This window comes from Rattus norvegicus, chromosome 6 (assembly GCF_036323735.1).
Source record: "Rattus norvegicus strain BN/NHsdMcwi chromosome 6, GRCr8, whole genome shotgun sequence".
Lineage (NCBI taxonomy): Eukaryota > Metazoa > Chordata > Mammalia > Rodentia > Muridae > Rattus > Rattus norvegicus.
Genome location: NC_086024.1, coordinates 57,047,726 through 57,074,972, shown reverse-complemented (window position 1 = coordinate 57,074,972; position 27,247 = coordinate 57,047,726). Strand labels below are relative to the sequence as shown.

At 40.8% G+C, this 27,247-nt stretch overlaps 1 protein-coding gene across 32 annotated transcripts in view; it reads left to right on the top strand.

Annotated features, from left to right (window-relative positions):
* Positions 1-27,247, top strand: part of Hdac9 (histone deacetylase 9) — an 862,183-nt gene that overhangs the window by 276,682 nt on the left and 558,254 nt on the right. Inside the window, exon 2 of one of the 32 annotated variants that reach the window (XM_039112945.1) lies at positions 22,372-22,607. The exons of 29 other annotated variants lie outside the window; for them this stretch is intronic. Coding sequence is in view for 1 of the 3 variants with exons in the window: in XM_063262500.1 (XP_063118570.1) it covers positions 22,591-22,607 (17 nt within the window). In the remaining 2 variants the exon portion in view is untranslated. 32 annotated transcript variants of the gene reach the window in all.

The window sequence follows — 27,247 nt, the reverse complement described above, 5'->3', positions numbered from 1 at the left end:
ACCACCAACCAAAGAGTACACATGAAGGGATCCATGGCTCCAGCTGTATATGTAGCAGAGGACGGCCTTGTCGGACATCAATGGGAGGAGAGGTCTTTGGTCCTATGAAGGCTAGATGCCTCAGTATAGGGGAATGGCAGGGCAGGTAGGAGGGAGGGAATGGGTGCGGGGCACCCTCATAGAAGCAGGGGGAGGAGGAATGGGATGGGGGTTTCCAGAGGGGAAACCTGGAAAGGGAATAACATTTCAAATGCAAAAACATAAAATGGCCAATAAAAATTAAGTGAATAAAATGCATATTTGGTAAAATAAAAAAAAAGAATCTGCCTCTATGACAGTAGAACATTGCACTGCTTGTGATAGAAACACATTTTACCCTTTGAAAAGAAAGTTCTCTTTTTACTAAATCCCATCAGAAAGTGATCAACACCCCAATTCATTTCTTTCTACGTCCGTGTTCTAAATACTGTATTTATAACATACCGGGAGTCAAGTGAGTTCTTCCTCCCATGGCCGAGTCTTCTCTGTGCCTTCAGTCTGCTTCTCCCTCTCAGATTGCCTTTTTTGGTTTTTTTTTCTTCTCTCTTGAATATCTGCAAGAGTGTCCTGACACAGAAAGTGCTTTCCCGCACACTCTCTACCTGTTGCTTACTGACTTACTCCTTCCACGGTGTTTCTCATTATATGGGAAACATCTTGAGGTCAGTCAGCTCTGGGAAGCTAGCACGGCGATGACAAACGTCTTCACAGAATGGTGTGCAGCGTCTCACATGAGAGTCCTGTGGTCCCTGCAGGAGCAGGAAGAGGTTATCCCCTCTCTGCCTTCCCTTGTGGCATCAGAAATGAGACTGCTGCTCCACAAAGGCAATTTAGAACCTTCTAGAATTGGAAGGAGTTCTTTGGTGAATTTTGGCCAATTATTAAGGCAAAACTCTTAGGACATAGTGGAGTTTGTGTGTGTGTGTGTGTGTGTGTGTGTGTGTGTGTGTGTGTGTGTGTGTTTAAAGCCTATTCAAGAACTTTTTAAGAATGATTTTGTTTTTCAGTTATTTTTTATTTTTATTACTAAACATAACTTGTCAATGGAGATAATGATTCTGTAAAAGGGGTATGACTTTTATTAGACTGGAGTATAAGTTATTACAAATAAATTTATTCCTGAGGACCCTTGTGCATACATTCCCTGTAGTTTCTTCCAGCCCCAAGTAGTTTACCTCCTCCTTGTAGTCACCAGCAAGCCAGTCAGTGTGGTTCTTGTTAGAATCCCATAAATCTAGAATATAATTAATTGCATATCCTTTCAAGCTAGCAGTGAAAGGCATGCCGTTGGCCGGGATTTTGATGTTTTGCCATATTCTAAAACCAACATGATGGCGTACGACATCGCTGAAAACATTAATTTAGAGAGTGGCTGGAAATTGCTGAAAATTCCGAACTGTGGCTCGTGAACCCAAACAGTCTCTCTCTCTCTCTCTCTCTCTCTCTCTCTCTCTCTCTCTCTCTCTCTCTCTTTAATGCTCCTGGATCAGAGCGGTCTGTGTAGTTAGAGCTTCACTCCTAATCTGATTCTGCAGCTCGAGTGCTCTGTATTGTTTCGTTGAGCTGAGCACTCCTGCTTGTAACGTGCCTTTAAGTCATAAGTGTGCAGCAGTTGGATCACGTGCTCGTAAGAGGTGCATTCCGCAGCACCCCGTTTATTTTATTTGACTTTTATCTAGCCCTTGCTGACCGTATTCTGGATTTTGTTTGACACATTTTGCATAAGGGTTCTATTTGGTCTGTGATGCTGGGCACAATGGACTATTTGTCCCTCTCTAGATGACATCCAGTTGTTTAAAGCCGATAATGAGATGTCAGGTGAGTTGCCCTGATTGGCATTGATATATGGACTTGTTGAAATATTACAGGGTCTCCTGATGGGGTACAGAGGAGAGCAGCCGTGCTGTGGTTGGGATCTCCAAAGCATGGGGACCGTAATCACATAAACAGAACCTCTTGTGCAGGACTGAGGTGTCACCATGAATTTTCTGGCTAATCCATCCATTCATCTCAATGGTCCTGAACTTGTGCTTCATGTCACTTTCTGCCTTTGTTCTACACTTTGATCTTTTAAAATGTCTGTCAGAAGAAAAGTGTTTATATTGAATTATGTGTGGAAAGGGGTAGGGTGAATACTTCAGAAGCTCGGCATGAAATTTCCTAAATAAACCTTGCCCAGTGCTCTACGACAATAATCCAGGCATGGATTTCAGCCCAATGATACGTAGGCATGGGAATGATTTTCTCTCCACAAACTCTACTGTGGATGTTTTAGCATGGGAGGGTATATTTTGTTCTGTTTGGGTTTTCTTATAGAATATAACTATTATGCTAGCTCATTTCTAAAGTTAGTGTCCATAGAAAGAACATTAATTAAGTTTAAAAACCCGTTTTTCTTAAAAGTCTGATTAATTGAGTTAATTGAACTAATGAAGTGTGTGTGTGTGTGTTTGTGTGTGTGTGTTTGTGTGTGTGTGTGTTTGTGTGTGCATGATTTCTCTCATTGATTCTAGTTTTATAGTATCAGCTAGTAAATTTATTTTTGGTATTTTTTGCATGCCTATCACATTAGAACAAATTACAGATTCAGCAACAAACAATGGAAACTAATCATACCGAATGTTTATACAGACATAGCAGAAAATAGATGTATTATTAATTCCTGTGTTCTGTCAGTTAGCTCTTCTCTCATTTTCTCATATCTTGTGAAATTAATTATGGCATCGAATGGTTTTCTCTGTCCTGTGGAGTATATGGCAAGAGTTTAAGAACTCAGAATCAGTTCTCACTCACAGGCTGTTATGAACTATGAACCCCCTACTCCATACTGATTTACCTCGTAAGAGCAAAACCAGGACTCATCTCAGTTTTGGCATTTGCTGTGAGCCTACCCTCGGTGTGCAGACTCACGTAAAAGTTCTCTCTGTTGCTACATCTGAGTTTCTGGAGAGAAGAGCAGAGCCTGTGTAGGCCTGGGAACCCTTTGACCTGAATGTGTGCCCCAGCGAGCAGTCACCCCAATTATTGGATAATTGTTGAATAATTGTTTTCTCTCCACAAGGCAGGCAGGCATTCGTGGAATCTGTGTGAGCTCAGGCAGACCAGTGAAGTAAGCCATGTTTAGCAAATTCTACTTTGGCCTTTGAGGCAGTGTGCGAGTATGGTACTTTTAAAGTTTCATTTGTGATCCCAGTGTCACAAATGGTAGGAATTGAAAGACACCTAGCCAGCCTGAGGAGATGAACAGTGATTTCAACTGTGGGGATATCAGCTTTCTAGACAGAAGGAATCATGTCAACACTAATGATCCAACCATTGAGAGAAATAGTTTGAGAACTAAGACCGGCGTGGTAGGGTGATGGGTGAATGGATGAGTCACGCCAGAGAGCTAAGGAGGAGGTAATAGCAGTCTGCTTTCAGGTCTGGGTTTCTCTTAGCCCGAGAGCATCGCGTTAATAATGATTTTGAGTAGAATTTGACTTGCTTAGTGCACACACCTTGCTCCTGAATGCTTGTGGCTGTGATGGAAATTTGAGGGGTATACTGCTTCTTTGTTTTCCAATTTTATGCAGGAGAGGGACCCTCAGCTGAGGCATTGTGCCTATCAGCTTGTCCTGTGGCCACATCTGTAGAGAATTTTCTTAATTTTCTTAATGAAGGAGGGCTCAGACCGCTGTGTGTGTGTGTGTGTGTGTGTGTGTGTGTGTGTGTGTGTGTTACCATCTCTATGCACGTAGGCCTAGACTATATAGAGAAGCACCTGAGTAAGCCTGGAGGCTAATAAGTAGCTTATCTCCATGTTTTCTGCTGCAGTGCCTGCCTCTAGGTGCCTACCTTGATCTCTAGCCTTGGCTATCTCCATAACGTATTATAACCGGTAATCCAAATAAACCCTTAACTCCCCATGTTGCTTTTACTCAGTATTTTATAACAGCAACAGGAGGAAATCTAGGACAGAGGGGCATTGCCATAGTCATTTCCTGGATATTTAAGAACGTGAGGCCATTCTGGTTCTAGAGGGGATCTGGGGTAGTCTACAATCAACCAGCATTAGCAGGAAAACTCTTCCTTGGCCTGTTGAGCTGTTAGGAGGCTCGATGATATTTCAGTGAGTTGAGTGTACTTGAGAGCTGTTAGCTCCTATGGATTATAAGGTGACAAACATCGGATAGGAAAGCCATTATAAAGAGGCCTTAGTGTATCTATCCAGTAATCTTAATAAAGTTGGAATTTTTTTTAATTTTTTTTATTAACTTGCGTATTTCTTATTTACATTTCGAGTGTTATTCCCTTTCCCGGTTTCCGGGCCAACATCCCCTCCCCTTCCCCTTCTTTATGGGTGTTCCCCTCCCCACCCTCCCCCCATTGCCGCCCTCCCCCCAACAGTCTAGTTCACTGGGGGTTCAGTCTTAGCAGGACCTAGGGCTTCCCCTTCCACTGGTGCTCTTACTAGGATATTCATTGCTACCTATGAGGTCAGAGTCCAGGGTCAGTCCATGTATAGTCTTTAGGTAGTGGCTTAGTCCCTGGAAGCTCTGGTTGCTTGGCATTGTTGTACATATGGGGTCTCGAGCCCATTCAAGCTCTTCCAGTTCTTTCTCTGATTCCTTCAACGGGGGTCCTGTTCTCAGTTCAGTGGTTTGCTGCTGGCATTCGCCTTTGTATTTGCTGTATTCTGGCTGTGTCTCTCAGGAGCGATCTACATCCGGCTCCTGTCGGCCTGCACTTCTTTGCTTCATCCATCTTGTCTAATTGGGTGGCTGTATATGTATGGGCCACATGTGGGGCAGGCTCTGAATGGGTGTTCCTTCTGTGTCTGTTTTAATCTTTGCCTCTCTCTTCCCTGCCAAGGGTATTCTTGTTCCCCTTTTAAAGAAGGAGTGAAGCATTCACATTTTGATCATCCGTCTTGAGTTTCATTTGTTCTAGGCATCTAGGGTAATTCAAGCATTTGGGCTAATAGCCACTTATCAATGAGTGCATACCATGTGTGTTTTTCTGTGATTGGGTTAGCTCACTGAGGATGATATTTTCCAGTTCTGCCCATTTGCCTACGAATTTCATATTATGCTGGTTTAAAACCTAGATAACCCAAGTCAAGAATCACATGTGTGTTTTCTTTTCAACCTGGTTCTGTAATACTTCTCAGCACTAACAAAGGCAATACATTTGGCAGAGTAGTGTGAAGATGTTTGTTCCTTTATTGAATTTGAATTCTATTACTTATGTAAATTACCTATAGTTTCAGAAGAAATGAAGGTCTATAATATCCACATATGGAAATGTACCCTTTGCACGGAGTGTGCTTTATATGTGGTGCATGTGCATGTGTGTGCACATGTCTGCCTGGGCCAGAGGCTGGCTTCCAGTGCTTCCGTCAGTCATGCTCCACATTACTTTAGGAGACAAGCTCTCTCCCTCAACGCAGCTGGAGCTCACTGGTTTGGCTAAATTGGCTGGATAGTGAGAGCCATGGCTCCTCAGGTGTGCTTCCTCTAGCACTGGGGTGACAGACACATGCTGGTGTCTAGGTTTTATGTAGGTGCCTAGACCTGAATTCAAGTAGGCTCTTTAAAACTGAACCACCTCTGTGATACCCCTTGTACATTTTATATAAAATTATAGTGTGTAAATGATGAGTAAACTGTTCCTCCTTTATTCATGTGTAAGGTGAGAGATAGTACCAGACCATTGTGGTATAAGATACATGGAGGATTTTAACAGTGAAATCTATACCTTTTATGACAAACTCTATGTCTATATCACTTAAACATATGGGAAAAATATTTTTGACCACTGAGGACTTTTTTTTTTTGAGCTGAGGACCGAACCCAGGGCTTTGTGCTTGCTAGGCAAGCACTCTACCACTGAGCTAAATCCCAACCCCCAACTGAGGACATTTTAAAAATTTAGTGGCATTTCATGGTATCGCAGAGCTTCCATCTCCGGAAACAAGGTACAAAAGCTACAACCAGCTTTCTGCTTTGCCGCATCACCAGGTGATACTGAAGGAGCTTTGAAGGCCTCATACCACAGCCTGAACACTCAGGTAACCCCTCTTTTCTAATTAGTAATATTTCCGGCCTTCCTTGAAATTTATTTGTCTTGTAACAAAAGTTCATGATATGTTTTTATAGCTTTTAAGTTACTCAGACTAAAAATACAGACTTATTATTTGTCAATCACACTTTTTGTTGTTGACATATGATTTTTTTAAGTAGGAAAAGCGCTGTGTAGGTGTTTACATTATATTCAAGTCAAAGGGACCCGAGGGCTACCCAAGAACTTCTCTTTCCTCCAGAAACTCATATGTAGCAAGAGAGAGGTGAAAATGCTGTAAAAATATTGAACTCTAGTACTTGTAAAATAACTGGAGGCAAAAATCATTGATGACATAAAATTTTAGAATAGAGTGAACTTATATTATTTGTATTATATATAATAATAATTATATATAAATTATATGGAGCCACTATATACAATTTTGTAAGTGGAAGAACAGAAGAGTACTAACATGTGCTGAATTCCCTATCAAATTTCTATCTTTTATTTTGAGCAAATGTTCATTTACTGAAGTGTATGCATATATACATATATAAACTATATGCGTAGTATGCATATTTGTACACGACTTTATCATATTGTGTCTATTACTGTAACGAAATATATATGTACACAATTATGTGTGCATAATATGCCACATGCATCTATGGCAGTGAGATGTATGCATGCATTTCCATCCTGTCCCTGTCTGTAGCAAATGTAGGTACAGGGGAGGTCAGTGTTGTCAAGGAGACCGATGTTCCAGTTCAGACAGGCCCAGCGTCCTGGACTTGAGCTGTCACCTGCACTGTTACGTGTTCAGCCCTTCACAGGCAATTTAACCTTTTAGAAGTTAGTGGTTTTTTTCTGGAAAAAACAACATAATAGAACCCTGTTTCATAAAATTGTTTTAAAGAATATGTGGGACGATTTATATAATGTTCTTGGGAAACAGCAGGTATTTTAATGAGGCTTTTGTCCACCCTCATTTTCGCCTCAATGGCTGATCTGGAAGTGACCGTCATGGTGGGTTCTGACTGAGGACTGAATAGGTTGCAACCTCTCTGTCCTTCCAGCCCTGGCTCACACCTTGTCCTGGAACTACACTCACATTAGTTCTACTCTTAAGAGCCCAGCAGTTCAGGCCCAAATCTTGGCTGCCCCTACCTGGCTTTGTGGCTTTGTTCATGTTGCCCTACAACGTGACATGTAGGCATTTATATGTAAAGACTTTTTTTTTTTACTGATTTTTAAAAAGAGAAATGATCTCAGTGTTGTTGCTGTGAAGAGACACCGTGACCAAAGCAACACTTCTAGAAGAAAGCATTTAATCAGGGACCTGCTTGAGGTTTCAGAGGGTTAGGCCATCGTCATCATGATGGGGAGCATTACAGCACATGTGGCCCTAGAACAGTAGCTGGGGGCTACATCCTGCTCCATGAGCAGAGAGAGAGAGAGAGAAACTGGGCCTGACATGGGCTTTTGAAAGCTCAAAGCCCATGTCTAGTAATGCACTTCCTTCAAAAGGCCACAACTACTTCTACCTGGCCATGTCTATGTGAGCATGTGGGGCTTCTCTTATTCAAACCACCGTAGAAATGAAATGCTGCAATACAATAAAATTATTGTATTTTTCCAGCTACTGTGTAATGATTTTACTTGTAAATGTAGAATAAAGAAGATTTAAACATTAGTTTTAATTATTGGTATGGTTTATAGGCTGTGTTTTTTAATTAGAAGGAGTTTCTGACTCTGTAAAGATAGACTTGTGTGGTTGTGTGCACTGCAGGTAAGGACTAGAATAAGCCAGAAAAGTAGGTGGTCCTTGAAGGAGTGCAGAGTATAAGAGGACACTGAATAGCAAGTTTAGAGTATGACACTCCTGGAAGATAGTTAGAGTGTGACAGCATGGAAGGAAAGAAGTAGATACTATGCTTACTTATTAAATTAATCAATAGATTATTAATTTGGTCAAAATAAAAGCAATCCAGAAGAAGTCATCTTTTTTTCTAAATTAGTTTTGAAAGGTCTACTTTTGTAATAGTTGAGTGTACAGGACAGAAATATTCTAAGGTTTCAGAAATCTTTTCTGAGCCATAATTTTAATTCCATAGAAAGCATGCACATATTTTTCATGATTCATATTGACAATGTTTTAACTTCTCATCTTTGCTGTATCAGGACTACTGTCTGCCCGAGTTAATACATATTTCTGTTTTCTGTTGTTACTGAATTGCTGTTTATTTACATTGCTTTCAGAGCCTGGCATTTATGAAACCACCCTGCTGCTATATTAACATGCTGCTATATTCAGTTCTATCCCAAAGATCTATGTGATGCTTCTTTGTCTCTGTGTGAGGTAGGGGGGGACTGTCAGATGCTGGGGCTAAGGGCCAGGTGAAAAAATGTGGCTAGTGTGATTTAGTATTTTGAGCCTTGACTTCAGAGTCACTTTTGAGTCATCGGTAAGCATGTGCTTTCGCACTTCCAAACTAGTGCTCTAGCCCAGCCTGCTCTCACTGAACACTGTAAACTGGGTTTCTTGTATGCAGAAGGGATTTACTTAACGTTTTAGGGTAAGGACCTGCTTCTGGCACATAGGCAGAGGCAACCTATTATTAACAGTACTGGGGTCAGGATGTCAACATACGGGACATATTAACATTTGGGGGATAAAAGTCTGTAGTTTATAGCAACCAGAATTAAGCTTCTTTAAAAAATGAGCACCTGTATATTTTGGATATTAGTCCTCTATCAGATGTAGGATTGGTAAAGATCTTTCCCCAATTTGTCGATTGCTGTTTTGTCCTATTGACAGTGTCCTTTGCTTTACAGAAGCTTTGCACTTTTATGAGGTCCCAGTTGTAGACTCTTGATCTTAGAGCATAAAGCCATTGGTGTTTTGTTCAGGAAATTTTCACCTGCGACAGTGTGTTGGAAGTTCTTTCCATCTCTCTCTTCTATTAGATTCATCCTACATGATTTTATGTGTAGGTACCTGATCCACTTGGACTTGAGCTTTGTAAAAAGAGATAAGAATGGATCAATCTGCATTCTTCTACATGCTGACCTCAAGTTGAGCCAACAACATTTGTTGAAAATGCTGTCTTTTTTCCATTGGATGGTTTTAGCTCCTTTGTCAAAGATCAAGTGACCATAGGTGTGTGGGTTCATTTCTGGGCCTTTAATTCTATTCTATTAATCTACCTTTCTGTCTCTAAAATACCATGCAGTTTTTTTATCACTATTGCTCTGTAGTATAAGTTGAGGTTAGGAATGGTAATTCACCCAGAAGTTCTTTTATTGTTGAGAATGGTTTTTGATATCCTGGGTTTTTTGTTATTCCAGATAAATTTGATAATTGCTCTTTCGATCTCTGTTAAGAATTGAGTTGGAATTTTGATGGGGATTGCATTGAATCTGTAGATTGCTTTTGGCAAGATGGCCATTTTACTATATTAACCCTGCTGATCCATGAGCATGGGAGATCTTTCCATCTTCTGAGGTCTTCTTCAATTTCTTTCTTCAGAGAGTTGAAGTTCTTGTCATACAGATCTTTCACTTGCTTGGATAGCATCATTCCTCAAGAAGTTAAACTTCAGAGAACCAAATAAGCCTATTAAAAATAGGGTACAGTGCTAAAGAGAGACTTCTCAACTGAGGAATCTCAAATGGCTGAGAAGTACCTAAAGAAATACTCAACATCCTTAGTCATCAGCGAAATGCAAATCAAAACAACTCTGAGATTCCACCTCACACCAATCAGAATGTCGAAGCTCAAAAACCAGGTGACAGCAGATGCTGGTGCAGATGTGGAGAAAGAGGAACACTCCTCCATTGTTGGTGGGATTGCAAGCTGGCACAACCACTCTGGAAAAAAGTCTGGCTGTTCCTCAGAAAATTGTAAATAGTTCTATCTGAGAACCCAGCTATACCACTCCTGAGCATATTCCCAAACATATAACAAGGACACATTCTCCACTGTGTTTATTGCAACCTTATTTATAATAGTCAGAAGCTAGAAACAACCCAGATGTACTTCAGCAGAAGAATGGATACAGAAAATGTGGTACACATTTACACAATGGAATACTACTCATCTATTAAAAACAATGATTTGATGAAATTTGCAGGCAAATGGATGGAACTAGAAAATATCATCCTGAGTGAGGTCACCCAGTCACAAAAGAACACACATGGTATGCACTCACTGATAAGTGGATATTAGCCAAAAAATGCTTGGAATACCTATTAGACAACTCACAGACCATATTAAACCCAAGAAGAAAGAAGATCACAGCAAAGTGTGGATGCTACAGTACTACTCAGTAGGGGGAAGAGAATAATCTCTGGGAAGTAGAGGGAGAGAGGGATCTGGGAGGGAGAGAGGATGGGGAGGAACAAAGGGGGCCAGTTCAGATATGGGAGGAGATGGGGGAGAAGTACTGAGGGCCAGAAATCTGAAAGTAGGTATGTAGCAGTGGGGGAGGGGGGACTGGAGGTAGGTAGCACTAGAAAGTCCCAGATGCCAGGGACCCAAGAGGTTCCCAAGATCCAACATGGAGGACATTAAACAAAATACCCAACAAGAGCAGAGAGAACCTGTAGAGACCATGTCCCGTGGATAGGCACCGTCCCATTGGAGGGATGGGGCCATGCACCCACCTCAAAAATATTAATCCAGAATTCCTCCTGTCAAAAGAAAATGAATGGACAAAGAGTGGAGCAGAGGGAAAGGCCATTCAGGGACTGCCCTTCCTGGAGATTCATCCCATCTGCTGACACCAAACCTAGACACTATTGCTGTTGCCAAGAAGTGCTGACTGACAGGAGCCCAGTATAGCTCTCCACTGAGAGGCTCTGCCATGGCCTGACCAATACAATTGTGGATATGCACAGCCAAACTTTGGACTAAGAGCAGAGACCCCAATGGGGTAGTTAGGCCAAGGACTGTAGGAGCTGAAGGGGTTTGCAGTCTCATAGGAAGAGCATCAGTATCAACCAACCAGTCCCCCAAAAGCTCCCAGGGACTGAACCACCAACCATAGAGTACACAGGAGGTACTCATGGCTCCAGCTGGATATGTAGCAGAGGATTACTTTATCTGGCATCACTGGGAGGGAGCCCCTTGGTCCTATAGAGGCTTGGTGACCCAGGATAGGGAAACACTAGACCGCTGGGCAGGAGTGGGCGGGTGGGTGGGGGAGCACCCTCATAGAGGCAGAGGAAGGGAGGAGTGGATAGTGGGCTTCTGGAGGGGAAACTTGGAAAGATGATAACATTTAAAATGTAAATAAATAAAATAACCAATAAAGATAAAAATGTTCTTAAAAAAACAAAACAAAACATGAAAAGTAGAGATTTTTATCATTAAGGAGTGTTTATTAACCACCACAACCGTATGTTCACTTGAATGAGTGCTTATTTTTTCCCTTGAGACTTTGAAGGCATCTTCTGTGTCCACGTCAACATGTGGCTACTGATTTGTTGGACCTGAGTAAAGAGGATGATCTCGGTGTGAGCTTTAAGATCTCCTTAATCAAGTTAGTCGGCATGCTAAGCAGGATTTGAAGTTTAAGTATCAGCCTCAGAGGCTAAGCATAGTCTACTCTTTCCTATAAATTCTGCAGACGTGTATCAGACAGCTATGCTGTTTTAAAGATTATTAATGACTTAAAAGTCCAGAGTGAATCATTCAAATATAAGGGTTTTAAAATTATTTTTCCTTTTGTCTTTAAGAAATATGGTCCTTTCTTTTCTGTTTTATTATATTATTATTATTATTATTATTATTATTATTATTATTATTTTACCTTTTTTTTTTTACAAAGGAATGTGAAAGTGCTTCAGTTTTCCACCTTGAAAAGTACTTTGCTTTCGTTCCAGAACATCATTCTCAGAGTCCTCAGTAGGTTGAACAAAACTAGTCAATCTGGCGACCTGGAAATTCAATGATGCTTTAAATGGTTTATCAGCACAATGGAAAGCTCAGAGGGTTTTGAGGCACCAGAGAACTAAGCTTGATAGAGAACACAGAGCTGAATTCGGTGTCACTCTGTGAAGGTGACGCCAAGTGGCAGCACCAGGACTAGCAAGCTGGCTGACAATTGTTCTGTTACTTAGGGAAGTGCGAACAATTAAAGTCCCTAGCAGGTGACAAGTCAGAGGAGATTCGACTACACCAAGGTCAAAGCAAACAAAAGTTTTCTGTCCCCATAAAAAATTCCAAAGCTTAGTTTCCAAAAGATTGAAGCTTTGGGTGAGTTTTTATTTTCCATTCAGCAAATCATGTGTTTATTTATTGTGTTTATGTACATGCTTAAAATGAACTATTTGATTTTAATTCATTGCTGATAACCTTATGGTATAGTTATTTGATGATAATGGTTTGTAAAAGTAGCTGAAAATGGATCAAATATACATTGAAGATAATTGTGTGTGTGTAATCCACCGAGTCAAATTTTAATAATTTGTTTTCTGTTTACTGTAGTAAAGCATACATATACAGTGGCCGGAAGAGCTAGCACAGTGGTTAAGAGTGAATACTGTTCTTATCATAGACCTGGGGTGTGGTTCCATATCCTCTTGTTTGAAGGCTTGCAACTGCTGTAACTCCAGCGGATCTAATGCTCTCTTCTGACCCCTGTGGACACTTCATTCACATGCAGCACCACACACATACACATACACACACACACACACACACACACACACACACAGACAGAGACAGAGACAGAGACAGAGACACAGAGAGACACAGAGACATACAAAGAGAGATTTAAGAAAAAAAGTGTTCTTGTTACAAATGATTTGAAGAAACATCTGTGGGATGCACCAGAAGTCAAATAAAGAAAACTCCTGCAGCATCGAGGTTCAATTGCATGGAGCAGGCAGTATCTCGCTCTAAAATTTTCCATGACTACTTGAATAAGCAGAAGAGAAGCAGCTTCACTGGGAGAAAAGAGATTGGGTAGCTGGTCCTTTGCTCTTAATGCAGCTGTCCTGAATGTCCTAGCACCAGTAAGATCCACACAGGGTTGCAAGGAGCTAAGAACCTCAGCGTGGTAGTACATAACTGTGGTCCTAGCACTTCAGAGACAGAGCTAGGAAGATGGGGAGTTTGAGGCTAGTGTGGGCTTTAGAGTGTGTTATAGGCCAGCTATTTAGTGGTACATGCCTTCTGAATTTATGCTGGAGACTTATGAGCTTACATCGAGATCTGGGAAACCTATTTTGACAGACATTAGATTTCTCTTATAATTTTCTTTCTGTTTCATTCTTTATAAGCCATTATTTATAGAATTTGGTTTGGTGTCATAATCTGGAGAGAGAGAGAGCAAGTGAGAGCACACAGTTGATGTCCAGGGGACAGAGTCCAAGTTCTTCTGCTTCTAGCATCCCCAAGTTCTGGGAAGCTGCCTCTTTGTATTTATAAAATACAGCTTTTACAAAAGAAGATTAATTGTGCTGGGAACATAATTATTCTATGTCTTTGACAAATGACATGGGGAAAATTGGAGGACATAGTTATGTGGCTAATAAGTGTTTCAGGCTAGAAAGGGCACAGTTTGTAATATCTGACCACAAAGCACTACAGTGAAAATTAATAACGAGGCTTTAAATCAGGAAATTATTAGAGACATAGAATGAAAACCACTTTTCTAAATTTTGGATCAAAAGGGAATCAAAACTGCAATTACTGACAATTAAGGAAATAGTGGCGGTGATGGGATAAAGTGTTATAATGTGTGGCATATGACAGAAGCATAATTAATAGGGAAACTTCAGACCTGTGTTTTTTTATTAAGGGGAAGAAAAGACTAAAGTACGCCGAAATAATGTTTCTGAAAGACTATGAAAGACATAGTCTCTAAAATAAAAAAAATGTAGACACAAATTAGTAAGTTAGAAAAAAAGAGGCTGCAGGCTACATTTTAGGAAACCCCATGTGTTATGCAGTAACATTAGAAATACATCAGTGTTTTGTACATTATTTTTCATTTATATCCATATATGGTGCATGGATTCTAAGATAGTCATGGAAGGACTTAACGTAGGAGATCCCTGAGGTTAACTACAAACCTCAGGGGAATGTTGCTTCTTTTGACTAGTGTAGCTGTTAGCATCTTGGTGTGGTCTAGAACCCCTGTAAACCTGATTATTATTTCCCTAGATTACAATCTTCATTCCGGGATTTTTTTTCCAAATCATATTCTTTGTGAGAATACACAAAAGGGATACAATAGAGTTAAAGATTGTCACAGAACGTACAGTTTTAGAAGTAAATAAGTTATTTCTGAATTAACAATCAAAGCATCATTTAAATATTATGAACCTGCATTACCATTTATAAATGCAGTTTAAAAGGGTGGGGGGGGGGAGGAAAACGGTTCTTTTCCATCATAGTATAAAGTGAGAATGCAGAAATTTGCAACATAAACTCTTAAAAATAGGAAGAGGGCATTGCCATTATTTTTGGAAGACCTCATTTTAAGCAACAGAGCTACTTTTCAATTATTGCCTGGACATCTGCCATGTGGGAAGCATTGTCCTAGGCCCTGGAGAACCAGTGGCATGCTCCTGTGGAATGTGCCAGCCAGAGTGGATCAAGTCAAGGAAAACAATATGAAAACTAGTCAACATGATAGTGTTAGAAACTGCTTTCCACGGGCATTGTTAGACCATGATCAACATAGCGTCATAGGAATGGCACAAGTGTAGTCTTGCTAGGAGGGTGTGAAATATAGCTGATAGGTAATAGTCTTGAAATAAACATTTTGAAAATGTGATCATCAAGTCTCTCCATTCATGATAGCAAAAAAATAAAATATATGGGGAAAGGTGTAACAAAATACATTGATATACAATGAAAATTATATAAAATCTGCCATCTATATACTGCACACACATATGCATGCATACCAACACATGGGAACACAAATAATTATTTTAAAGAAATTGTGACTAAATAAAAGAAATTTCCGTGCCTGGTTCCAAAGGCTCATTATTATAAGGGTGCAAGTTCTTTTTAATATTTTAAATATGTCAATTCGATGTCATAAAACAATGGTAGCAATTTTTTCAAAGAAACCTGTAAAGTGAACATAGCCTTCGTCGGACACAGTAAACATTACGGAATGGTCAGAAATACATTGGCTAAGAAAAGAATTAGGTGGCTAATAAAATGCCCTAAGGCTACTAGAAAGCCCAGAGATTGGAATTTGTTGGCACAACTTGTTGCGTGTCCCCATCACCTCTTCATGGCAGACATTTACTGCTGAATGGTTTGGCAAGCTTCCCTCCCAGGCCGGGCGTCCTCATCAACCCCACTGGGTTCTGTCCACTCTCACGGTTGGCACAGGGCTCAGGCATCTTGGCACTCTGCTCAGCTCTGTGACAGAAGTGGCATTTCAATTAGAGAGGAAGCAATGGACTATGTCAGTGATGGCTATGGAAAAGCTGGCTACATTTGACTTCGTTCTTGATCGTGTACTGCATACTGATATTAATTCCCAGTGAATCCTGGGGTTGGATGCGAATGCAGCAGCAAGGAAGGGCTAGCATGTGAGTCTGCTTAGTTGATGTTGAGATGAGATGGTTTCTTTCCAGGACGCTGCAGGGGGACCCAGTAGGAGAAGGACTGAGAGACGAAATAACATTTTAGGGCATTTAAAGCATTCCAGACCTTTTTGTTATGATATTTTGTAAAGTATTTGAAAATGGGTGTGTGTATAAGGCATGTGTAAACACCAAGTAGATTAAATTAAAATATTTAAAGTCATTTATTAAAATATAGAAGTTACATTTTTTTCTTTCTGTAATGAAGACTTTATTTTAAAATGGAATATGTACCAAGATTCTGGAGGAAACATAGAAAGCAATATGTATTTTGAATTTCATCAATACTCTTCTGAGCCATGAAATAGAATTCTGCTTTCAGACATTAGGAATTTGGGGTCCAGTGAGAATAAGAAACAGTCCAGAGATCATTGTGTTGGAAGTGTCCTAGTTGTAACTGGAAGCAAAAAGCTGTGTCATCCCTTAGGTTATTGGTCAGCATCAACATGGATTTAAGTCTCCATGGAAACAGACTTGGAAGGGGTCCAGGCCAACTCCCGCCCCAGCCCAAGATCAGATTCTATGCCTGTTCCCAGTTCTTTCCCAGCACCTCCCACTCAACTCTGAATTATTTTTTTAAAGTGATGTAAATCTCTGCTGGTGACTTTAGACTTTTAGGGCTTCCTTTGTTTGTATTTACCTTTGGCAAATAGGATCCCAACCTTGGACATAAACAAACAAACAAACAAACAAACAGACAGACAGACAGAAACGCTTCCTTCTGCGTTCTGGTATTAGAAACATTCTGAATCCTCTGCTCCATTCCGCATCTCAGACACCTCATGGCTAAAAGGAGACAGGGTGATTCAATCGATCTCGCACAGACCTTCTCCTGGTAAGAATTATGCAGAGGCCGTTCGGACTGCTAACGATCCCAGATCCGTGTCGGCATCTCTTCTCTCGGGCCAGCGTTTTCCTTTTGGATAGTGGCCCCGTGAGAGCAGACTGTGTTTGAGGTAGTCTGCTGCTCTGTGCAGTCTGCTCCGTCCATCAGTTTGAGCTGGCTAGCTCGCATGTATTTTGGATTGGTACAGTACTAACTGAAAGTGTGTGTTGTTCATTGTCTAAGTTTAGGATGTTTTCCTCCCTGCTCCTGTTCACGGGAGAGCTTACTAGAAAATACCAAACTAGAAAAACTCAAACAGAATGAAGGCCCATAGCTTTATTTAGGATATTACTGCATCATAACTGCTTGCTTATAGTTTTATTGTAATTGAAAAATCATCCCCGAGCAGGGTGGCAGGGAGTGTGTTGCTGCACAGAGAAACCTGGTCCCTGAAAGCCTCTGATTCTTACCCTGGTCAGGACTGGAGGTGATGTCTAGTGTGGTGTCACTGTATGTACCTCAAAGCTAGAGGGGAAAAGATCTGTATCCAGGGAAGCTGACCTGGCTTCAGCCCAGGGGACACTTACCTCACTGAAGCCTTTTCTCCCTTCTAAGTCTGCAGGTTTATCCTCAGAGCTCGTCAGAACAAATTACAATCTATGTATCCCAACACCCTTGGTAGCCCTTGAACTATTTAATATGCCCTTTGTCACAGCAAAACGATAGCATTTTATATTCAGATAAAGATAGCTGTTAGGTTGTCTCTGTCTCAGGAAACCGTGGGTCTGGTTTCTTGATATATCTGCCTTTAACTCTCCACACTTCATAAAACTTCCTGCCTGAATAGCCAACTTAGACCGTCCAGGAAGCTTTTCTGTATCCCCAAACTAAACTCTATAGCTGTGGCCTCCATCTTGAATGGTACCGGGTGCCTTGTGTAGTTTCTTGCTGCCCACCAGTGCCAGCCAGTCTCACGTGTCTGCAGTTTCCCCACTGGAGTCCTTACGTCCTTGCAGATAACTTCATGTCTCATCTCCTTCCCTTTCTATTTACCGTTGACTTTAGTTTGAAAACCTTTCATCAATGTCTGAGTTTTACTGAACTTACACACACACACACACACACACACACACACACACACACATAATTGTTGCGTGAGCTCTTTAACTTTCCATTGGTTGGTTGAAACATTTGCAGTGAGGACACTGAGGTCAAGCCCTAAAGTCTCGCTTTGAATGCACTCAGTGCCAGGTGAATGGACTTAAACAGCAGGAGGTCACATTTAACATTGCACTTTATTAGGTGGGCTTCACAGGCGCTTCTGTGCTGCCTCATTAGGAAGATCATTAAACACAACTGATTAGAGGTCATGGATGAAAGGCGTCCTATGCAAGTCTGGGGATCTGAGTTTGGGCCCATGGAACCCACATAAAACCTGGACATACTAGTGTAAATACCTGTGATCCGAGAAGAGCCCTAGTGGGAGACAGGAAGCACAGATAAAAGAAGCTTGTGGGACAGCACCCCGGCATACATATCAGTGAGTCAGTGAGCGAGAGAGATCTTACCTCAAACAAGGTAGAAGGAGAGCATTCACATGCACACACATACACACACACACACACACACACACACACACACACACCCCTCAGGTTGTACTGTTTTATCTACAGGAACATTATGTCCTGGAAGGGCTACACATAAACACATGCACACTCACACATATACTGCATATGTGTATATATATTATATGCTCAGGCACACTACACATGTATACATACACATTATATATACATGCACATACAGACTCATGACACATATACTATATTGCACATATACACAATACACACCAATGTATACATATTGCACACACCACACACACATAGGTACATACAGGCACTACATAAACATGCACATACTATGTATATACAGAGGACATGCACACTACACACATGTACAATACACATTATACACACTTGCACATACATATACATGAACACACTCTACACAATATATAATTCATACTGCACACACACATTCACATATATTAGACACACTCACACATCACATGTACACACATGTGGGCACACACTGCACACATGCACATACTATACACATACATACCAATGCCTAATACACACATGTAACATACACATTATACCCACACAATCCACACACACTACACACATACAATATGCAGCATACACACAAATAACACACACACTCATGCACATACAGAACATATACATATATGAACACACCACACACACACAGACACACACACACACACACACACACACACACACACACACACTGCCGCCACCGCCACCCCAACACCACCACCACTATCACAGTCACTGCCACCACCACCATACACTGTCCCTGAAGCAGGTAGTATAGTCAAGTCACAACTGGAAGGAGCATGCCCGTTCTCTTCCAGTTTAAGCAGCCTGTCTCCACTCCTCTCCAACCTCTGCAGTTCTTCAGTCAGGCCGACAGAAACTCTCTAATGCCTTTCAGAGTTGTTTTTGTGGGTTTGTTTGTTTGCTTTTTCACTGAGTTTTAATTAGGTTATTTGGGGCTTGTGTCTTGGAATACACCACGTGGCCAAGTACATTCTGGCTCTTAACGGGAGTTTCCCTCCTGGCTCCACTCTTTTCTTCCTGCTTCTCTTGTCTTTTCCTAGTAGAGCAGCATGGAGAATGTTAGGCCATTGCATTTCTCTGGTGCTTAACCTTTCATGCATCTTTTAAACCTCAGATCTCACTAGTTTTTCTGATAGATAAAGGAGGGCTGTATGAAGCTTCCTTGGATAAAAAACAACCCTAAGGAAAGAGTCTCTTGCTCTAAAGACTGTCTCTGTCTTTGCTTTGAACAGCTCCCATTTTAAATACTGTCGGCCCTGGTCTGTGTTTGCACATGGGACCATGGGGTAGTGGCAACCTCTTTACATCCTTACTGTTCACAACTGCACTGCCTTTATTTGTTTCTATGGGAGCCCAGGGGGAGGTCTTGTGCATAGAAAGTACTCAATTAAATATGGGCTTCATATCCTTGCCCATTTTTTCTTTTAACTTCGTACATCTTATTCTTTTCTCCTGTTATGGAATCTGAGTACAATTAAAGCTTTCTCCAAATTGCTGCCTGTGTTTTATTTCTCAGTCAGAAGCTTGCAGAGAATATTTCCAACAGTTGTCGTGTGGGCTTTTCCTGAAATGCCATGTCACTCCAAAGTGATACTCTGCTATTTTGACTACTCACAGTAAGTGAAGAGGGAGGTGGGCTGCACACAGAGAAACTCCAATGAAATCATACTCTTGCCAGGCTGTGATGCAGGAGCAGGGCTTATCTTTAGAATTTCAGAAATAACAAAGGCGGTATGAACTTTGAAAAAATAATCGTTCCTTTCAGTAGCAAAATAAATGATTAAACAGTAATTGTTGCTATGGTGTGGGTCATTGGATACAATATTTTCTTGCTGTTTTAGATATTAATTCCAACCCTCTGTATAATTATTTGCTTTGCTAAGTGTTATGTAGGTGCAAATAGTGTATTAACTTATTTGTAATTAATGAATTATTTCATTATTCCAAAGCGATCAACAACTTTTTTTAAAATCAAAATAGGGCATAGGTAACGAAGCAAGAAAATGGCTTTTTGTCACATTAGATTTTAGTAACACAATGGCTTTTGTTATTCAAAGACTTTGTGAAATTTTAGGAGAAATATTTGAGGATACCATAGGATATTTGCGGATTCATCTTGTTCAGGAGAGGAGTTTGTATCACTTAACTATATGGCTTTTCTTACAAAAACAATGTCCATATTTTGTCTACAAGCAGCCTGCTATACTTTTTGATCATGTATCATCTATAAAAACGTAGCCTCAAACTGTTCCTAGAATTCTTTTTTAATGTTCTCCTCACTCAACACCACATGATCTCTCAGAATGTGTCTCATCACCAGTGTCCTCTCTGGAGAATCTAAAGTGGGTTCGGAAGGCCTACCCCGAGGCCACGTAGCTTCAAGAGCTTGCTCTTAGAGATCAGGATGCCCAACGTTGTTTAGCCTCTGAGGACCAAGGGATGGAAGGGAAGGACCCAGGCAAGATTCAAACGAGGTAGTTTGCTTCTGACATGGTATCCTGGTTTCTTATAGTTTGCTTCTGACATGGTATCCTGCTTTCTTATAGTTTCACCTTTTCAGATTTTCAGTAGGATAAAATATATTAGCTAGGTCCATGAAAATTCTGAGCACAGTTCTTAAATTTTCTCCCTTTCGTTCCGTCTCCCTTGCTTTTTCCCTTGGTGGTCGGGTTGACTCCATCTCAAACAGGAGATTAGGGAGGGCCAGAGATGTACCTTCTCAGATGCTTTTTACTTTTTATGGACCTAAGGCTTTTTGTTTATCCAGGGACTTTCTATTAGGTTTACGCTGCTTAAAGGCTTTTGTAATTTTATTCATTTCTGTTCTTTAGGAATCAGTCATGGGCTGTCAAATTTCAGCATTTCTGGACTTGTCTCACACCCCTGTATTTCATCTGGTAAACTACTTGAATTGTCACTAGAATCATCCTTTATAAGAGGCAGTGAGGAACCAGCAGCACACAAGACTGTCATGCCTTATGTGTTTTGTGTACTCTCCTTGGAGTCGGAGTATATGGCTGGGCACTTAAATTGTTCATTAAATAGTTTTGGCTTCAGTTGTACAGAATTTTTTCATTTGCCATTATTTGCCAGCCTTCCAGCGTGAAGTGTCTGTTTTCTTTCTGCCAGATTCTAATCACTCAACCAACATTAAAAATAACCTGGGTCTTTGTGGTAGCCCTACCCACCCGACACTGTCAGTGCAGGGTTTTGGTTAGGCTGAGCTGACTGGGACAATGGGACAGAAACTAGTCAGTGGATCATCCCAGTGACCTACTGTTTCGTTGGGTAAAGCCGCTGGTGCTATATGAATTGAGACTAGTGTGCCAGCCCTTTTCAGTTCTGTCCTTCAGGGACCCGTCTTGATGGTAGGTTATAAATCTTCATCGTGTGGATTCAAAGTGGTCCCAGGAGAGAGGCAGCATCTGGAGGAGAAGGGGATCATTCTGCAGGAATGGTAGGTAGTCCTGCTCTTCACTGTCCACTGGAGAGGACACTTATTCAACCTCACCCTAAGGGAGCCGAGAATCTTTACAGCGGAGAACAACTTTCATTGGACACATAGCACAAGAGGAGAGAAATTTTCTATGTTAGAGACATGCAAAACCAAGGAAGCAAGTGCCTTGTAGTCAAGTGGACTTCATGATCAGGCAATAAAGGGACCAAAAGACGAACAAGGCAATATGATCTTGTCACTAATGTCACAGGGTGTTAGGAAAGACACAAGTACTTAATTATTTTTTTTAAATAAAGGAACAGATTGGAGATAGGGTTAACAAACTATTATCTTTATGGTTGGATCTTAAAGCGTTTAAAAGGCTTGTCCAGAAGGCTTAGTGACTGGCAACACTTACTTTTCTTGCAAGGAATCGGAGTTCACATTTTAGAACTTACATGGTGTGACTCACAACCACCCATGCCAGCAGCTCCAGGGATCCTGTACCTATGGCCTGAGAGGACACCTGCAATCACAGGCACATGTGTGTGCATATGCATAATTAAAGTAAAAAGTAAGATCTTAGAAACCACAATTCTTAGACCAAGGAAAATTTGAAAGACTTTTGCCCTGTGTCCTGGTCTTAATACTCTACAATTGGATAATGATACATTTCGAAATTTCCAGAAGGTCCTGTCACAAATTAGAACTTTTATCCTGGTTTAATCCTCACTGATTGTTGATGTAGTTCTTTTTATTTCCAGACCACATTAATACTCTCAACGCTGTTTCCCAGAAGCTGCACTTGCAAGCATTGGGCTATACTTGGTTACCCCAAGGAGCTTCCAAATTGCAGTCTTCAACAGTTTCACCTACCGACAGTAGCAGCCCTGGTATGATACTACTTGACTAAAACCCAGCATCTGACCTCCACTGCATGGATCACCTTGGGCAAGTGTCTTAACCTCTCTCCTCTCAATCAGATGCTTTTCTCAATCAGGTACTTTTCCTGTGTGAGTTTATTTTTCAGTATGCTAGACTTTTATACAAAAATACATGTAATATCACAGAGTACAGCTGCTGTGAAGCTCGTCCCTAATAGATGCCAACTGTTGTCCTTTGTCACCGTCTCCACTGTGTACCTTCCCATTGCCACATTTTTACCACGATTTATACTTTTCCCTCTGCATCAAGTGACATTCTTATTCTCGTGACTAAACTAAGATGTTTTAGAGCAAAAAATCCAGGTGCAGTGAATAAAGGTTGGTTTTCATAATTGCATGGCTTAAACTTAGAATCTCAGAATCCCAGCTTACAAACTATGCCGCCGGTGAACTATGATCTACTTTGACCATGCCGTGGACTCCCTGCCATGCCGCAGATGTGCTGCTGTGAACATCCAGCGTTGTCCTCTACGTAGATACCGATCTCTTGCTTCTTACCCATTCCTCTCCCCAGTTTGGATCCTGTGGGTCACACTAGTCTTGGTTAAACACGTGCCAGGACTTGGCAAATGGAGACTAACGCAACTGTAACTGTTATTAATAGTGTAAGCCCTGTTCTCACACGTCATCTTCTGTGATTCCTACAGTTCAGATGATATAATTTTCTCCTACAATATGAGCCGACTCCCATGCCTCGGACTCTATATGGCTTCATTGTTGACATCTGAGGATTTTTCCTTCATCATCAGCAGTGCCTTTGTTCTTCCCTTCTTATAAAGGGCCTGGTGTCTCACTTCTTACCTGGCTGGAGGTCAGCCAGATGTGATTTAAGTGATGATGAAGGAGGCACTGGATGTGTGCTCCTACTAATGTGGTTTATTTGTTGGGCTTGGACAGAATAGATCACTAGGAGGTTCAAATCCCCCCCTCCCAAAATTTAATACTGAACGCAGCTTTTGATATGATCAGCAGAGTAATTGAAAAGCAAGTACCCCAAGTTCTGCCAAGATTCATTTAAAAATCCAGGAAGTAGGGAGGCACATACAGATCTCATTATTAGAAATGGGAGTGAACGTAAGAGCCATTTAGAAAAACATTAAAATAGCACATACAGGATTTAAATCTGGGCAGGTAAGGTATTGTTTTATTCTTGTTGCTGTTTAGTTCTTTTTGTTTATTTATTTATTTAATTTTTTGGTCTTTTTTGGGGGGAGGGAAGTAAGGAAAATGTTGCCTGAAGATGACATAAAGGCAACCAATCAGCCAAACAAACAAACACCTAAAGGTGATTGAGCACCAAAGAAATAACTCAACGAAGGATAGAGGCAAGTCCCTAAGAATGGACCAGAACAGGAATAAGATGTGCAACTCATCCAAATGAGGATTAGAAAGGGGTGCTTCGCAGAGGTGGTTCTGGCCTGCAAGTGAACTGCAGTTTCCAGAAGCAGCGTTGAGACCTGGAGAGTAAAGAAGGCACAACAGGGATTTGAAGCAAACAGGGCACATGGCTAAGAGCTTATGTCAGGAGTGCGGCTCCTGTTGTTTTGCTAATCTTTCGGATATTTAAGACTCCTCCGCTTAAAATTAGGTTCTTAAAAGGAAGAATGAGGTAAGGTTGGTGGGAAGGTGTTCAGGGCTGCGGGCCACACACTTTGGAGTAAGTTCTTGCTTCCAGCAGCGTAGAGAGAGAAAAGGTGTCGCCCCCACTTTAGAGGCCCTCCTGGCCTGGTACCTATTTTAGCCGCTCTGACCAAGCCATGTTAACTCCTGAGTGCTACAAGCTTGCTTTCTTCTTTTATGTGAAATTTCTTTGGCCTGCCTTTTCTTGGTCATGGGAAATTAGTTCAGTGAAAATTTCCTACAGGCTAAGTGGGAGCAATTCATGAAACAATAGACCTTGTGGCAAGCAGAGTGCAGAGAATGCTTAGAATTTAATGTGAGTTATTTTTGTGTCCATTCAAACTGGTGGCTCAGTGAAGCTCAAATTACCCGGTGGACAGGAGAAGGCTATCTGCTCATTTAAAGCTGGGGTTCTTTGGTTCCATGAAGCCAAATTTAGGATGGATTTTAAAAACTAAATAAACAATAGTCTCCCACCACATTAAAAATGGATGTGTCAGGTTTCTGTGTACTTTAGCTTTTAAATAATCTCCATTTACCCTTCTATAAGGGACCTTAAATATTTATGGCATGGCTGTCCATCTAACGCATACCCATCTTGCTAAAGGGAGACTCAGAAGTGGGGGCCTCTAGTCTCATTATAAATATTCTATGTGTGTCTTGTTGCTTTCAACAAATTAAAGTGGAGTGTGGAAATGTGCTTACTGGTAGGAGTGTGATTATGAAATCTTAAGAGGGAATGAAGACCATAATGGATAGGGATAGTGTTCAGTGTTATTTTATATAGTGTAATACAATACGATTTTTAAGGGTCTGGAGAGATGGCTTAGCAGTTCAAGGCATTTACTGCTCTTGCAGAGAACTGGGTTTGGTTCCCAGCATGCAGTTGATATCTCACAACTGTTCCAGGGGATGTGATGACCTCTTCTGGCCTCTACAGGCACCCGTCACTCACATGATGCACATGCAAAAATGCAGACAAACATTTATGCAAGTAAAATAAGTCTAAAATTATTTTTAAAGTATCATCAGAAGAAACAATGTTAAATTAATTAGTATAAGTAAAAGTTTAGAGCAATGACCTAATCTTGACCACACTGTAGAATTAACAATACAAATATTCAGACCCAGTTTTTGAGAATTCAGATTCATTTAGTTCCATGGAATATGGGAGTGCGTGTATGTCTGTTGGTGTGTGTGCATGTGTTTGTATCAATGGGAAGTGATACCGGCCATTCTAAAGTTGATCCAAGGATAGTTCTCTTTCCACTCACTGAATTTTCTTTAGCTATCTATTGTTTTGGGCCAGTGAGATGGCCCAAGACACTGTTGCCAAGTCAGTGCCCTGAGTTCGATCCCCTGAGCCTACCCATGAAATGACCTCAGTGAATTGTACTCTTACCTCTATAAATATACCATGGCAAAAACACACACACACACACACACACACACACACACACACACACACACACACACAGATATGGACCCTTACAAAATAAGTAAATAGACATAATAAAAAACTTTTAAAGGAATTCCTTGTTTAGGAACTGTATCCTCCCGGTCTCCTGCCTGCAAGGTGTAGCAAGGGTGCACTACTTCTATCTGACGACACTTTGTAGGCTAGCAATGAGGCTCATTGAAAAAGTCATTACTTGAGTTTGAAGCTTGTTTTTACGTAACATAATTTCAAAACAAAACTTTTAAGTGGGTTAAGTAGCAAATATGAAAAGTTTTAACATTATTCTGGCAAACATGATGGTAGACGTAATTTATAGAGTTTTTTTGCAAATGTGGTAATAATATTACGATGTAGGTCTAAACTGACAGTCATCCCGCACTTGGCACTCAGCCAAATGAAGAATACTATTCAGAGGTATTACATGGAGATGGGTGTGATAAACTTTATATTTATTTGATTTGGAGACAGTTGTGACGAATCCAACGGTTCAGAATCTCGGCTCTACCATTAGTGGTCTGTTTTTCGAAGTTAGCCCTAGTGCCGAGCTTATTAGCCCTATGGGGATTTAAGACTTCAAAGGAGCGAATGTGTGAGAATACTTCATAAACACCCAGTGGTGTCATTTCCTTGTTTGTATTGAACTTACACGATGCTTCCCATTGGGAAGGCGGTGCATAAGAATGTTGGTGGACATGTTGAGTCTGTGGATTCAGATATTTTCACATTTCTATTTTAGAAACTCAGAGTTTCAAACGATAGTACAATCCTGTTATCTTCTAACAGAGGGCGTTATTAGACCTGGCCTCCAAAATATGTTGTTTTTCCCCACAAACTGGGTTTTTTTCCCATGTATTAGAAACTTGACATTGTTAACACAGACTAGAATCTTTTAACAACCTATCTTTTAAGCTTTTAACTATCTCTTTCCTAACCATTACTCTAGGGCAGAAATAAATCCTGACTTTTAAGTCTGCCTAAACAGCTCTCACACAGACACCATAATTAAAACAGCTTTTCTTCTGTGAGGTTTGGCCAGTGTTTCTTCTCAAAAGTTATTTATTTGACTAGTAGTTGGTTCTGTCATAATGATAAATCTTAATGTTTTAAAAATCACTTTGCATCATATTAAGAACGTAAGAATAATAGGATTTTCATACAATTTCTAGTTGTTCAGTGTATCCTGCTTTGTAAACTCACTGTTCAACATTTCTCTCAAATCTCTTCCTGTCTTTCCTTGGCTGCCTCCCTTTCCTTCCTCTCTTACCATTTCTACCTCCCTCCCTTCCTCCCTCCCCCCCCTCTCTCTCTCTCACTGTCTCTTTCTTTCTCCCCTCTTTCCCCTTGATTGCTTGCTTGATTTTATTAAGAGACACTGTGTATCAGACAATACTCATTGAGAGTAGATTAGAGGAAAGACACAGTCCTCACTTGTGCAGAATTTATACTCTAGGGTTTGGGGACAGATTAATGTTTACACACACACACACACACACACACACACACACACACACACACCCCTACAAATACATATACACACCTGCACACAGATACACATAGACACATGAACACACTCATGTATACATACAAATGTGTACATCCTAAGGACTATGAAGCTAT